The sequence below is a fragment of the Zalophus californianus genome, chromosome 17 (assembly GCF_009762305.2).
Source record: "Zalophus californianus isolate mZalCal1 chromosome 17, mZalCal1.pri.v2, whole genome shotgun sequence".
Taxonomy (NCBI): domain Eukaryota; kingdom Metazoa; phylum Chordata; class Mammalia; order Carnivora; family Otariidae; genus Zalophus; species Zalophus californianus.
Genome location: NC_045611.1, coordinates 50,990,774 through 51,005,987, shown reverse-complemented (window position 1 = coordinate 51,005,987; position 15,214 = coordinate 50,990,774). Strand labels below are relative to the sequence as shown.

At 56.8% G+C, this 15,214-nt stretch overlaps 1 protein-coding gene across 1 annotated transcript; it reads right to left on the bottom strand.

Annotated features, from left to right (window-relative positions):
* Positions 1-9,450: 9,450 nt before the first annotated feature.
* LOC113936338 (paraneoplastic antigen-like protein 8B) lies at positions 9,451-12,275 on the bottom strand. Its single transcript, XM_027619390.2, is given in 2 exon segments — positions 9,451-10,020; positions 10,022-12,275. Coding segments are annotated over 2 exon segments (2,049 nt in total). The 5' UTR covers positions 11,501-12,275.
* Positions 12,276-15,214: the final 2,939 nt, after the last annotated feature.

Sequence of the window (15,214 nt, the reverse complement as noted above, 5' to 3'; positions counted from 1 at the left end):
CTGTCACTTCTGTCATATCTTGTTGGTCAAAGTCATCAGGCGTTCTGACTCGGTCTAAGAGCACCAGGAACAAAACCTGTGGTATTAATTTACTAGGGCTGCGCGGTAACCGTCCACACAGCAAACTGGGTGACGACCGCAGACGCAGTCCTGTTGTTCTCCCAATGACCGCCAGATGGCGCGCTGGACGTAATGTTAATAATTGCCATCAGCAAGAGCGCGAACTCCACCTTGCGCTAAGTGCTTTTGTTACCCTAGTTGAAAGATTTTCAATTTCTTTGTTAAAAAACACATCTAGGGGCGCCTGGGTGGTGGCTCAGTCGGTCAAGCGTCTGCCTTCGGCTCGGGGTCCTGGGATCGAGCCCCTCATCTGACTCAGCGAGGAGCATGCTTCTCCTTCTGACCCTCCCTCTGCTTGTGCGCTCTCTCTCTTTCTCAAAGGTGAATAGATAAAATCTTAGGGGCGTCTGGGTGGCTCAGTTGTTAAGCATCTGCCTTCAGCTCAGGTCATGATCCCAAGGTTCTGGGATCGAGCCCCACATCGGGCTCCCTGCTCGGCCGGAAGCCTGCTTCTCCCTCTCCCACTCCCCCTGCTTGTGTTCCCTCTCTCAAATAAATAAAATCTTTAAAAATAAATAAAAATAAAATCTTAAAAAAAAAACCCCACCAAATCTAGAAGAGTCTCGGGCTTTTATTTCAACATGTTCGGGAAGAGAAGTGATCATTGCCCTATTTGATGGAGAAGACCTAGCATTATTTATTCTATTTTTTTTAATCCCATTTATTTATCTGACAGAGAGATAGAGAGCACAAGTAGGCAGAGTGGCAGGCAGAGGGAGATGGAGAAGCAGGCTCTCCGATGAGCAGGGAGCCCGATGCGGGGTTTGATCCCAGGACCCTGGGATCATGACCCGAGCTGAAGGCAGCCGCTTAACCGACTGAGCCACCCAGGCACCGCTAACATTATTTATTCTTTAAAGAAAGAGTCTATTTGCCCCCATTATCACCATGGCAACAAATAATCAAGGAAGACAGCCAATCAGAAATGTAGGCTTCTTGGGGAGGTCATTTTTCTTCAAACATTGCAACAATTTCTAAGAGAATCTCCCAGACTCTTGTTCAGATTCTTCCCAAGGACAGGCTTAAATGAACAGGGAATGGAGGAGGTTGGTAAGGGAGCCTATTATCTGCACAGAGAACAAGACGGATGTTTTGGGAATGGTCTCAATCCGTCACTTTCTTGAAGCTGGTTCTTTCCCCCCCTTCCTCTCCCTCCTCCCAGAAGCTGATTCTCTCACTGGATTTTATGATACAAAACAGTATCTATCCCTCCCACTGCAGCTGTAGGAGAGAAGGGGTATCTCCATCTCTCTCTCTCTCAGTGTTTAAAACTTATTTTTGCAGTAGGCATGAATTCACCTCAGTCACTGGTAATGTTGATTGGCTGATCTAACAGTCACTTCCAACTCCTCTCCCATTTACTACCTCACACAAAAGAGGTGAAGAAAGCCCGCTCCCCTCTTTCCCAGACTCCCCTGCAGCCAAAGGTAGGCAGTGGCCCAGTTCTGACCACTGAGTGTGCTGGCTGCTTTTGGGAAATATGTCTGCTACTGGATAAGAGAGGAGAAGCAAGAGAGGAGAGGACTGGTACCACCCCACCTACCCACTTTTTGCCCATTGTGTGAGAAGGTGATGCCTGGGGCTTGGCAGCCATGTTGTGACCATGAGGCAACAAACTGGAAGGCAAAGGGCAACAAGTGGAGGAATAGACAGATTCTGGATTCTCAATAATATACTTGACCTGCTAATTAAATCCAGAAGCCTCTTTCCTCCAAAATTTTAATTAAGAAGCTAAGAGAGACCCTTATTTTTTATACCCGCTGTCGGTTTGGTTTTCTGTAACTTGTAGCCAAAACATCCCTGGCTGACCCATGCTGCTTTCCAAATGACACTAGAGCAGGGCTCCTAAACTCAAGCATCCGCAGAGACCAGGCAGTGGACGTGAGGGGAGAAGTGGGCCAGACAGGGACTCTGGTAAGTAGAGGCTTGGTGGCCCCCCATCCCCCAAGGGGGAGCCAGGACTCAGCTCAGTAGAAATGCCGGCTTGGTGTGAGGCATCTCTTGATTCCCAAATTTATGAATTAAAAATTTAAGAACACGGGGGCACCTGGGTGGCTCAGTCGTTAAGCGTCTGCCTTCGGCTCAGGTCATGATCCCAGGGTCCTGGGATCGAGCCCCGCATCGGGCTCCCTGCTCAGCGGGAAGTCTGCTTCTCCCTCTCCCACTCCCCCTGCTTGTGTTCCCTCTCTCGCTGTGTCTCTCTCTGTCAAATAAATAAATAAAATAAAATAAATAAAAATAAAAACGAAGCTGCTATATCCTTAGTTTACTTCTCTTCACAAAAAGGTATGAAAGGAGGGCGCCTGGGTGGCTCAGTTGGTTAAGCGACTGCCTTCGGCTCAGGTCATGAGCCCGGAGTCCCAGGATCGAGTCCCACATCGGGCTCCCTGCTCAGCGGGGAATCTGCTTCTCCCTCTGATCCTCCCCCCGTCTTGGGCACTCTCTCTCTCTGTCAAATAAATAAATAAAATCTTAAAAAAAAATGTATGAAAGGAGTAAAAGCACACAGATTCGTTTCTCACTCTAAAAGATTCTTCCCACTTCCGGATAAGGTGAGTTAATTCTGATAGGATTAGTAATGCTTTATTCGTTAAATATTACCCGCTTCAGGGGCACCTGGGTGGCTCAGTCGTTAAGCATCTGCCTTCAGTTCAGGTCATGATCCCAGGATCCTGGGATCGAGCCCCGCATTGGGCTCCCTGCTCTGCGGGAAGGCTGCTTCTCCCTCTCCCACTCCCCCTGCTTGTGCTCGCTCTCTCACTCTCTCTCTGTGTGTCAAATAAATAAATAAAATCTTAAAAAAATATTTCCAGCTTCAGCAATAACTTCTGCTTCCTATTAAAAATGTGCAACAATAGGGGCGCCTGGTTGGCTCAGCCAGTAGAACGCAGGACTCTGGATCTCGGGATTGTGAGTTCGAGTCCCAGGTTGGGTGCAGAGATTACTTAAGAAATAAAATCTTTAAAAAATGTGCAATGATTAAATACAATTTCTCATCTCAAACATTTGAAACAAGATTCATAGGCACTATGGCCTCAGGATAAAGAGCTAACATTCCAGAAGAGATCAGTGCAGAAACCAGTGGGGTCAAAGTGGCTTCTTGTAGGCGAGCTTCCCATTCATTCATGTATTCATTCAGCTAACATGTATTTTCCCCTCTGTGCTAGGCACAGTTCTAGGCATGGCAGTAGGGAGGGTGGTCCACACAGTGAACACATCGGACACTGGTCACTGTTTATATGGACCCTACATTCCTGAAACCTAACCAGAACCTTCCCCCCACCTGCCAGGGGAAATCCTGTGTTTGCACTGTGTCCAGTTCAGAGTTTCCCATTGTTATGGGCTGAATTGCATCTCCCTGCAAATTCAGACACTGAAGTCCTAACCTCCAGGACCTCCGGATGTGACTGTATTTGGAGAGGGTGTTTAAAGAGGCCGTTGAGATAATGTCCTCATTCGAGGACTGTCTGATCCCAAACCTTGGTGCAAACACAGTCTAGTGAGGGAGACAAGACCTGGAAAGCCACGCGGAAAGCGGTTTTGCCTTTGCCGCAAGGTGGTGGTGTGTTAGATTATTCTACCTTTGCGTTCCCTTGCCTTTCTAAGGAGGATACGCATTCCTGAGTGTGGCCAAGTCGCTGCTGCTGGTGCCTCCTGTGGGGGAAGAAGGCGCCGCCACCCCAAAACATCAAGGTGGTTTGTGACTTGCCTTGGCCCACGGTCTATGGTGGGTCGTGCGAGGGCAATGTGCCGAGTGCCTTGTGGGAGTAGAAGCAACAAGAACCACCTCGAGGTCTGGCCCTTGTCCCGCAAACCACCAGAAGAACATATATCCCAGTGGGAGCTGCCCCTTTGGCTTCTAGAATCAAAAAGACGTGTAATAATAGGTGTGAAAAATAAACCTGTGTTGCCGAGAGCCACTGAGATGTCAGGGTGATTGTCCAGTGTTGACTCCTGCGGTCAGGGCCTTCAAAGCCAGCAGGGAGTTGGGAAACCCAGGCTGCCCCACACCCCACCATCTCCAGCAGGTGCAAGTAACTTGTTGCTAACTCTGTATACAAGTCAGTGACGGATGCCCCTCAATTCTATAACCTGAAGCAGATTCAGAGCTGTTTCCTAGGCAACCACACACTCACCCACGTTCATTGTAATGTGTTCCGGAGGGGGCAGGTATATCCCGAGGGCTGGGGATTACTGAGCTTCCTTGATGAGGAAGTCTTGGGAATCCAGGAGATTGAGGTTCAAAGCCCGGCTCTGACACGCACCCATTGTGTGAGGTTGGGGGAGCCTCCAAACTTCTCAGAGCCTCAATAAGATGGAGGTCCTAGTAGCTCCATTATATGAGGTTCTGTGAGGTTGGGCTATCCCCATCTCGCCAGCCATGTGAGTCTTAGAAAAGGATCCTTGGCTCTCAGTAGAGACACCCCCACATGGAGAAGAGATGAGTGCTGCTGTTGAGTCCTGCCCTGATTACATTTGTGTGCAAAACAAATGTTGATTTTTTAAAAAAAATTTTAAAGATTTTATTTATCTATTCGAGAGAGAGAAAGAGAGTGAGAGGGAGAAGCAGACTCCCTGCTGAGTGGAGAGCCGGGTGCGGGGCTCGATCCCAGGACTCTGAGATCATGACCAACTGGCTGAGCCACCCAGGCATCCCAATAAATGTTGATTTAAGCACTAAGTTCTGGGGCAGTTTGTTGTGCAACAACAGATAACCAGACACGTATGAAATACTGTTTAGTGCCTGCCCACAAAGCTACTCCCCACCTCTATTCCTCCCTAACAGAACCTAGATTTTGTTCAAGGGTAAGACAGAGCTTCCTTGACCTTAATCAGCTCCACCCTGGTCAGGGGGTACGCATGTGCCTCAGTACTGGCCAAAGAGATATGAAAGGAGGTCTGCTGACGAATTCTGGGAGAAGGTGTTCCCACCCTTAACAAAGAGAAATTTCCTGCTTTCTGCTTTCCCCTGCTTCCTGTCTTTGAATGTGGTGTGTGAACATGATGTCTGGAGTGGCTGCAGCCATCTTGTGACAATGAGGAGAGGCCAGGGAAAATTGCAGACTCTGGAACTGACATTGTTGAGCTGCCAAATCAACCCCAGCAACTTCCAATCCTTGGCTTTCTTGCTACGTTTGAGCCACTATTAGCCGAAAATTCTGTGACTTGTCCCAGAAAATCTTCTTAATGGTGCAAAGGGCTTCCTTTGCCTGGTAATAATTCTCTGCTGTAATTTCACTACCTTTCTCACTGTTTAGATCTAGACAGGGCAGAAACTATAGATTCCTACATAAGCAGAAGGTGCTATTCAGAAAAGGAGGAATTTGCCCATGAGCCCATTACACACCTTTTACCTCTTAGCCCTAAGCCCAAACCTTACGCATGAGCACGGGCTAGGATGGAGAATGGAGAAAAATCAGCTAGCCCATCGCTCTTTCAGGAACATCTGAGGGAGCAATTTCTCCCCTGATGCATGTGTGGCTTTAATTTTTATGAGTTAGGCAGAAAATGAGCCAGGAATGAAAAAGATCTCCGTGGTGTTTTGTTTTTCAAGTAGGCTCCACGTCCAGCATGGAGCACAACACGGGGCTTGAACTCATGACCCTGAGATCAAGACTTGAGCTAAGATCAAAGGGTCAGACGCTTAACTGACTGAGCCACCCAGGCGTCCCTCTGTGGTGGTTCTATAGCACACTCTTTGATGCTCTTCCCTTTCAGAGGTGGAGCTTAATTCTCCTCCCTTCGAGTGAGGTCTGGCCATAAAGGCTCATTTCCAACAAATAGAAAGTGGCAGAAATGGCAGCGTGTGGCTCCTGAGACCAGGTTGTATAAGGCTTTGTGGCCTCCTTGCTCCCCCACTGCAATCGCTCACTTTGGGGAAAGCTGGCTGCCATGTTGTGAGCACCCTCCAGCAGTCCTGTGGAGAGGCCGATGCGGTGAGGCCCTGAGGCCTCCAGACAACAGCCCTGGGAATGAACCATCTGGAAAGCATGTCCTCCATCCCCATACAAGCCTTCGGATGCTAGCAGCCCCAGCCAACATCCTGACCTCAGGAGAGACCCCGAGCCAGAAGCACCCAGCTAAGCTGCTCCCAGATTCATGACCCTCAGAAACTGGGAGATAGTAACTGTTTCTTGTTTTAAGCTGCTAGGTTTGGGGGTAATTTCCAACCTAGCAATAGGGTCCAATGCAAACTCTATAGGGTGCCCCATCTTAGTTCTGAGGAATACGCTGTTAATTTTGTACCTTGGGAGCAGAGTTAAGTTGATTGTCCTCCTGTCATCCTCATTCTGTTCGCTTGTTTCATTATTTTCCCTTCATCTCTAATCATGCCCAAAGAATCCACGTCCGTGCTTCATGAGAACTTGGGCAACTGGACTCCAAATTGGAGTCAGTGGTGGCTGAAAAAGCCACAAAGCCAACCTATGACTATGACGTTGACCAGACAGATCGGAGACACGTGTCTCCTTGCAAGACCTTTCTCGTAGTCCAATATGGCAGGGAGCCAGACCCCAAAAGAGGGGGCTGAGGAGGACAGGAGGATGTGCCCCTGACCCCCACTGCACGTCCTGGGGCCAGAGCTGGAGAAGGAGAGAGAAGGAGGAGGGAATTTTAAACAGGATTGAATGGACTTTTCTCTCACCAAATGTGATTGGGCTGGGCTCAAGGTGTCATTGCAGGATGGGAAAGGAAGATTCTAGGTGGTCCATATAGGCACAGACTGAAGTAAAACTAAAATGTTGCATGTCTCGGGATGCCTGGGTGGCTCGGTTGGTTAAATGTCTGCCTTCAGCTCAGGTCATGATCCCGAGGTCCTGGGATTGAGCCCCGTGTGGGGCTCCTTGCTCAGGGGGGGAGCCTGCTTCTCCCTCTGCCTCTGCCGCGCCCCCCTGCTTGTGCGCACACGCTCTCTCTCTCTCTGACAAATAAAATCTCTAATAAAATAAAATAAAATAAAATAAAATAAAATAAAATAAAACGTTGCATGTCTCTCCACCCTGCACCCACCCAATCTCAGACCTCTCAATTAATAGGTTATGTCAGCATGGATAGCCTGGACTAGGGAAACCTCTTTCCTATTGGCTTCCTCCACCAGTTATTGTGGGGAAGGGGCCTAGTGCTTTCTACTAACTCTCCTTCTTCTGGAGAAGAGAGATGGAGGCAGATGTGACGTAAAAATATTTACGAATGGGATGGATGGCCAGGACCCTGGCATCAGAGGACAGCTGGCTAAAATCTCCACTAGGGCACAGACCAAGGATTGGGGATCCAAGTGGATCCTCAGCCTTGATTGTGGGGCTTCTTAGGCTCCAAATTACAAACACATCCCTGCTCTGGGCCTGAGAAAGCTGGTAGGGACAAGGCTTGTCCTGGGGGAGGCGATGCTGGGGCAGAGAGCAGGGTGAGGGGGACAGGCACTGATGAAGGGAGGAAAAAGGGGTGCAAATCAGTGACAGGACAGTCCCAGTGTTCCGGCTGGACTTCAGTTATGGGAGGTGGGGCATCCCCTGCCCCATGGTCCAGAGCACAGAGACCCAGGCCAGAATGTTCAACTCACTTTACTGAAGGGTCCCAGGCAACCAGTGCACAAGGAAAAGAACCTACACCTGCTCCGGGGCTCCCCCGACCCCAGGAGGCCGCAGAGGCCTCTCAGCCCCGGGCCATCCCCCCCACACACAGGGAGGAGGGGGCTTCCTCCGCAGCCCCGGCCCCAGGCCTACCCTACCCTGCTCGGAGGTGATCTGAGGAACTGTCCCATGGAGGTCCCCGTGGGTCTGAGGGAGGCAGCTTCTAGAACAGCTGAAGCACATCCTGAGTCCGCTTCTGCACCTGGGTGTCCCCAGGTCGGGCTCACACAGTCCAGTCGGGCTGTGAGGGCGCCCCCGGGCCCCTGCGCCTTCCTGGAGACATGGAGGGAGGGCCCTCCTGGCACGATGGGCCTGGCACCCCCTGGGGACAGGGACTCTGGCACAGGCACACACAGCCCCAGGGCAAGAGGACTTGGCATCCAGGGCAGAGCGCTACTGAGGGGACACAGTGAGGTGGGCAGGAAAGGCTGGCGTCCGCTTCACCACGCGGACACTGACACCCCGCAGAAGCAGCCACACTTGGGACAGCAGGTGCTGACCCCCACAGCGCTGAGCCACGCTCCTGGGGGAACTCGGGGCTGGGCTGCAGCTCCCTCCTGGGGACACTTCCTTCCTCTCAACGCCATTCCCCGGGCAGCTCCTACACTGGCTGGACCGGCCCCTGCCCCTCAGGTGCCCCCTCAGCGTCCCCTCCGAGGCCTAATTCGCTCAGAGGGTGAACCCGGGACCCTGCATCCTCTTATGCCAGGGGCTGCAAGGCCAGTGCTGAGGGGCCGGTCAGCCCACGGGACAGGGGGGACAGCTGTTGGGACAACGAGGGGGGTGGTGGGGTGGTGAGGGGACCACAGGCCTGTGGGCGGGGCGCTGCCCTGCACTGCCAATGACGGAAGCCAGAAATCTGGAGTTTATGGGATTGAAAATGGTGGCAAATAGTTCAGATTTTTGGCAATCACTGGGCAGCCTGAGTGACAGATTCAGCCTGTGGACAGTAGCAGGTGGCCGGCCTTGGCCTTGAGGAGCTGGCTCACTTGTCTCAGCTGCACCCCAGGGGGGCAGGGCTCGTGCCCTTTCCCTTTCTTCTTCCTCCTCCTCCTCCCCTGCCCCCACCCTTCCCCACCTCTCCTCCCTCCTCTCTCAGAGGACCTCTCCCCCCCCCTAGGAGCTGCCCCCTCTGCCCTTGGGCTGCCCCTCTTTCTGATATCATCTCCTCCCCCAAGCAGGGAGGCTCAGCCTTCAGGCCCCAGCTACACGCAGACACCCACGGCCCAGCTGGGTGGCCCAGGCTCCATCCCAGACCCCAGGCCCCATGAGACTGGGGCAGGGGGCCAGTGGCCCACAGACGAACGCCTGAAGCAGGTGTCTGCAACGCCGGGGGCCTCGCAGAGAGCCTGCAAGAACTCTCTGGCACGGCGGGCCTCCCCACTGCCCCACGGCCGCCGCCACGCTCACCCGCGTGCTAACCCGGCGCCGCCCAAAGCCCAGCGCCCTGGGTGGGCTCCGCCCGAGACACCGTCCCATCACCTGGGCCGGCTGCCTCCGGGGTGCCCGCATCTCTCTCCTTCTTCCCTGGGGATCGCTCCCGCCGCCCGCCAAGGAGGGACTGCGAGGGGCCGGGGAGGCGGGCGGCGGGAGGCCCGCGGCGCAGCAGAGCCGGGGTGGGCGCGGAGAAGCTGGGAGGCCGCCTCGACCGCAGGGGGCCGGGCGCAGCGCCCCGGGGGCGGCCGCGCGGCTCCGGGGTCCCCTAGCGGCACTTGGGCGACTGCCTCCCGCCGCGACGAGCCTTCCTCCCGCTGGCCGACTCGGAGCCGGGGGACCGCGGAGCCCTGGCCTCGCCGGCCTGGGCGTGGACCCCCGCGCCCGCGCGCCCCTTCTTTCTCCCGTGCGCCGCGGCCCGGACCTCGGCCCGCGTCTCGGGAGTGACCGCCCGCCCGCCGCGGCCTACGCCTCCGCCTCCGCCTCGGCGTCTGCGGGAGCCCGACGGGGCGGGGGCCGCGCCCGCCTCGCCCGCCTCGCCCAGGGCCCCGGAGGCCGTGCGGGCCCGCTTGGCCCGCGCCTTCCCGGACGCCCGGGGCTCGGGCTGCGACTCCTCGCTCGCCGCCGCCTCCGCCGCCGCCTCCGGGCCCCCGGCCGCCGCCGCGCTCTCCCGGGCAGCCAGCAGCGCCAGCACCTCGCCCAGCTGGCCTCTGGCGCGCCCGCGCCTCCCGCCTTCCCGGGCGCGCTCCCCGGCCTCCGGCGTCACCCCCGCCGCCATGTCCCGCGCGGCCTGCAGCGCCACGAGCTCCAGGAGGCCTCCCTCGCCGTCGCCCCAGCCCGCCAGGGGGGCCACGCCGCGCCCTCTTGCCGGGGGCCGGGGGGTCGGGCGCGGCCAGGGCGCAGAGGCACTCCCGCAGGCTCCCGCCGTCCGTGGCCTTCCGCAGCACCAGGGCGTCCAGCTGGCGGCCCGCCTCCTCCACCTTCACGCGGGCTCCCCCCGTGTCCTGCGACAGGACGCCCAGGACCTCGCGGAGGGCATCCGTGCCGTCTCTCCTGGCGCTCCCGCCCGGGGACTCGATCACCCAAGCGATCTTCAGCAGCTCCTCGCGGGCCGAGGGGCCCGACGGGTCCGTAGAGGCCACAATGGCCACAAACTCGGGGTTGTCCAGCGCCTCGTCTGCCGGCTCCCCGTTCGGCTGCGACTCGCTTTCGGGAGCGTCGCCGTGGGCCGGCTCCTCGTCGGCCGCGTCTCGCACAGCAAGCAGGGCCACTAAGTCGGGGACGCGGCGGCTCCGCGCTTCGCCGCTGCCGTCGAGGCTGACGGCCGCGGGCCCCGGCGCCTCTTTCTCCGCCGGCTCCCGCGTGGCTCTGTCCGTCACCGTCCCCAGGGCCAAGAACTCGCGGGGCCCCTGGCCTGCGTCCGCGCCGCTCCGCAGGGCCCACTCCTTCTTGCTGGGCTCCTGGGCGGCCTGGTGCAGCGTGGCGGACAGCGCGCTCTGCGCCTCGTCGGCGCTCAGGTCGTCCGGGTCCAGCTCCTCGAGCGCGATGCCCAGGCTGCCCTCGGAAGAGGCGCCCGACTCCCGCCGGGCCCACGTGGGCGGCCGTCCCCCTCGCTCGGTCTTCTGGCCCTTCGGGGCCCACCTGTTGCCTCTGGCTCTGTTTCTGCGAGCCCGGCGGCCCCGCCTGGGAGGTGGGCCAGCCCTCCTGGCGGCCGGCTCTGAGCCCTGGGCCCGGGGCTCCCAGGCCCGAGAGAGGAGCGTGTCCCCGGCGGCCCCGGGCCCTGCGGCCTGCCAGGGCCTCTCATCCAGCACCAGGCGTCTCATCTGCCTCAGGACTCCTGGGTCCTCCGCCGGGTCCCGACACACAACCCTCCGGACCCCGTCCTTGCCCGGCATCTCCCTGGGGACGGACGCGTGATTTATGTCCTGCACCAACTCCACCAGGGCGGCCTCGGCCTTGTGGTCCCTCGCGGCCCTGGCGTTCCACAGCCTGAACGCACCCAGGGGCAGGAAGGCCGGCTGCAAGACGGCTTCGATGGCCGCCCGCTCTAGGCCCTCCGGGATGCCGGTGACCAGCAGGGCCCGGTGCATGTCCACATCCAGCCCCCGGCACCAGTCCCGCAAAAGGCTCACGGCCATGGTGCCTCCAGCCCGCTGACGCAGCGGTCTGTGCTGATGCCCCCTCGCCCGGGCTGTTGGCGAATCCGCAGGGGGCTTTCGTGTCTGCTGGCTGCTTTGGCCGGGTTTGCTGCGGGCCTGGCTGAGAGCCCAGCCAGGATGAAGCTCTCTGGGAGCAACAGGTCCCCCCCTCCTCCCCATTGCCCCCAACTGCTGGCATCTCCTGGTTGAGGATCACGGGTCTGCCGCTCCAGCCAAGTGTGAACCTGCTCCCCCTCCTCTTCATCCTGACGGGTTCTCTCTCTCTCCCAACCCTAGTGTAGCCAGCACGTTTGGGCTCCTAGGTGCTGGCATCCCTCTTTCCCCCATTGGTTATTGCGATTTCCATGGCAACCATTTTGAGGCTGTTTCCAGGGGCTGAGCATTTGTTTGAAGGAGCTCACTGGGACCTTTCATGATTCAGGGTGGCGGGTTCTCACCCAGAGAACTCGGTCTCACTAACCTGGGACCCATCTCAGGGAACCAGGCTTTAATGGGGGGTTACTCTGGTCCAGCAGGGAGTGCTGCAGGCAGAGGGAGAGGGACAAACAGACTCCCTGCTGAGCAGGGAGCCTGCTGCGGGGTTCCATGCGTGGCTCGATCCCAGTACCCTGGGATCAGGACCTGAGCCACCTAGGTGCCCCCAAATCAGTGATTTCTTTCTTCTCAGCCTACCTGGTGGCTGAGCTGCCAGTCTGCCCAAGCATGGTTCTGTCCTGCAAACACTGACTGACAACTTGCCTGTGGATGGGGGTGCTGGGGGGGAGGGGCAGTGAGACTGCCTTTACTGGCCCCCTGTTGGCATGAGACCTGGGGTCCCCGGAGCGAGGTGAGAAGCCCCAAGAACCTATGGCAAGGGACGCCTGGGTGGCTCAGTCGGTTGAGCGTCTGACTCTTGATTTCGGCTCAGGTCATGATCTCAGGGTTGTGAGATGGAGCCCCATGTAGTCAGGCTCCACGCTCAGTGGGGAGTCTGCTTCTCTCCCTCTCCCTCCGCCCCTCCCCCTCAAATAAATAAACAAATAAATCTTAAAAAAAAAAAAACAAAAGAAAGAAAGAAAGGAACTATGGCAAGTAGTGGTGCTGGGTCTGAGAAATCAGGAAGACCCTTTCCTTGTCCCTGTGAGTCCTGGCCCAGCCTTGGAGCTGGAGGTGCTGCCGGCAATCACAGTGGCTGGAGTGACTGGAGAGGGAGTGAGTGTTCTGATTGGCCAGGCTTGGGTGTGTGAGGACCCCCACCTGGTCAGAGGTAGGGGAGGGGGCTCCCCAAAGAGAAATGGAGATGAGTAGTGAGATCCACTGTACCTGGATTGGGGTGAGCCCGAAAGGAAGGATGGGACCTCTCCTTGCCTGGGGGTGTTTTGGGGGAGAATCTCTAGATCCCTGGTTGGGGGAAGAGCATTCACCCATTCAGGTACTCACTGAAGTCACTCCCACCTGGGGAATTCATTCATTCAGTGTCTCTCTACTCTCTAGTATCTGTTCTGAGATCCACCTGTGCAGGTTGCTGGGGATGGTGTTGACTGAGCTAGGCCCTAACTCCTGAAGCTCAGAGCCCTGATTGCAGAGGGACATGAGCCCTCGCAGGGAAAGCCCTGGATTTTCAGGGGAGAGGAGTGTGGCTGAGTGGGGGCAATGTCAGGGCCAGGCCCATGGGGACTTGTGGATGTGACCAAGGAACAGAAGGCTTTGTGGGGTCCTGAGAGCTGGGAGCTTCTCTACAGTCTAGGTGCTGTGGGACACTGGGAAAGTTAAACAACATCTCTGAGCCTCACTTTCCTCCTTTATAAGCTACTCGGAATTGCTTTAGCCCCTAAAGCAGCAGGGCTTTAAGTAACGGTAATTGGCAATAATCCTCCTCTGTTTTTGTCTGTAGGGGAGGCTGAGGCGCTGCCTGAGGGATTTGTTGGATCAGGGCGCCCTCTGGTGGGCACAGGGAGACAGTTCAGGGAAGGAAGATGGAGCCGAGAGTTTTAGAGATCCTTAGTCCTTCTCTTCTTCTCTTCCTCCCTCCCTTCCATCCTCCCGGCTTTCTTTCCTATCTTCCTTCCACACACACTCCCACAGGACCTGCTCCCGCCTAGCTGGAGGCCCAGCGATGACTGAGACAGCCCAGGCCCTGTCCTCCTGGGGTTCACAGTCCAGTGGGGGGGCAGTGGGGGAACCCAGCAATCCCTCCGGAGTAGAGCTCAACGCGGTAGCCACGTGCCCCAGGCAGGAAAGATGCCCGGGGAGGAGGCTGGCACCACAGTGTGCTCATGGGCCACGGTGAGGGGCTTGTGCTTTCTTCCGAGGGCACAGGAGCCATAGAAAGTGTCAGAGAAGGGGAGAGGCGGGGTCAAGTTTATGATGTCTTGTGGAGGATGAATGGCGGATGGATGAATCTCTGAAGGCGGGAGTGGGGCTGGACCCAGGGAGGAGGCTGGGGGTGGGGTGGAGCACCTGTGGGCTGGAGGGAGGCGCCAGGGCCCCACCCCATCCTAGTTTGGGGGAGGAGCCCCCTTATCCCCAGTCTGGTAGTCAGGCTGATGGGGCTCCCCAACATACACCTCCAGACCTGGCCCAGGTCTCCAATGCCCAAGCAGAGCTCCAGCTGGTGGTGGCGCCCCTTCAGGCCAAGGGTCCCTACTCCCTGCTTCCCGGGGTGAGTTTCTGTTGGCTCTGGTGGGCCTGAGGGAGAGTCTGGTAGGCCACTTGGGGTGGGCTCTGTCCCTGCATTGGGCAGAAAGACCTTCCAGCTCCCACAGGGGCGTGAGAGGTAGCGGACCCCAGGTCTCTGGATGCATGTCCAGGGGTCTCCCCATAGGGTCAGTGCTTTTGTTCACATGCTCGTAGATGTGGGTGTGGGTGCTTCTCGATCGGGCTTCGGGGTCCGGAGTGGATGTCTGTTCTGTTAGTGCTGTGTGTGAGGGTGGCTGTGTCTCTGTGGGTATGGGTGGGGCAGGTCTCTTGGTGCTGGTGAATTGGTTTCTGTGTATGTCTCCAGGTGTGTGCAAGTGTGTGTGTGCGTGTGTGTGTGGGTCTGTGTGTGTGTGGAGGGGGGAATAGAGTGCCTCAGTCCAAGTGTGTGTCAATGTCAGTCTCTGTGGGTGTGAGTGTGAGTGCGTGTGAGCAGGTGCGTGTGATGTGTGTGTGAGATGTGCAGGTAGTTTTGCGATTGTGTTGGTCTGTGTGTGTGTGTGTATGAGTTAGTGGTGTTAGTGTGATTGTGACGTGGGCTGGCAGGAGCCTAATGCTTCACCTTGAACTGAACAAACCTCCAAACCTCCAGCCCCTTCCATTCCCAGGCGAGATAGAACTAATGCTCCAACCTGAGACCACAGTGCCCAGCCTGGGACTCCCTCCCTCAATGCTCTGCTCCCTCTTGGGGAAGTACCAGGTCCTACAGGGGCGGGAAGGGAAGAGTGGGGACTCCAGGCACAGTAGACAAAGCTCCCCGGGCCCCCATGAGCAGGGAGGGGGTGTCAGCTTCCTTGAGCTGTGGCCCCTGGGTTGCCCACCTCTTCCGTCTTCCTGAGGACGCTAAGAGAACATGATCCTCATTTGTAGGTACCTAACTGGAGGCACTAAGAGGTCAGGAACCTGCCCAAGATAACAAGGGGCAGTGAAGGGTTAAGGAGGAGAGTTACCACTCTATCTACTGCAGCTGTCCCCATCTGTTGTCAACCCCTTCTCCCATTGTCACCCCCACCAGGGGACCAGGAATGTCCCCGCTGGTCCCCCTCCTGGGACAGCCAGGCAGACCCTCTCCCCTTTACACCTGCATTCTGTTGTTCGTTCTCTTTGGTGATGTCTAGGGGATTAAAAAAAAAAAACTAACTAACAAAGAGATGTGCAAACTCATTTGTAGTCAGAGAACCATGAGTCACCACTTTG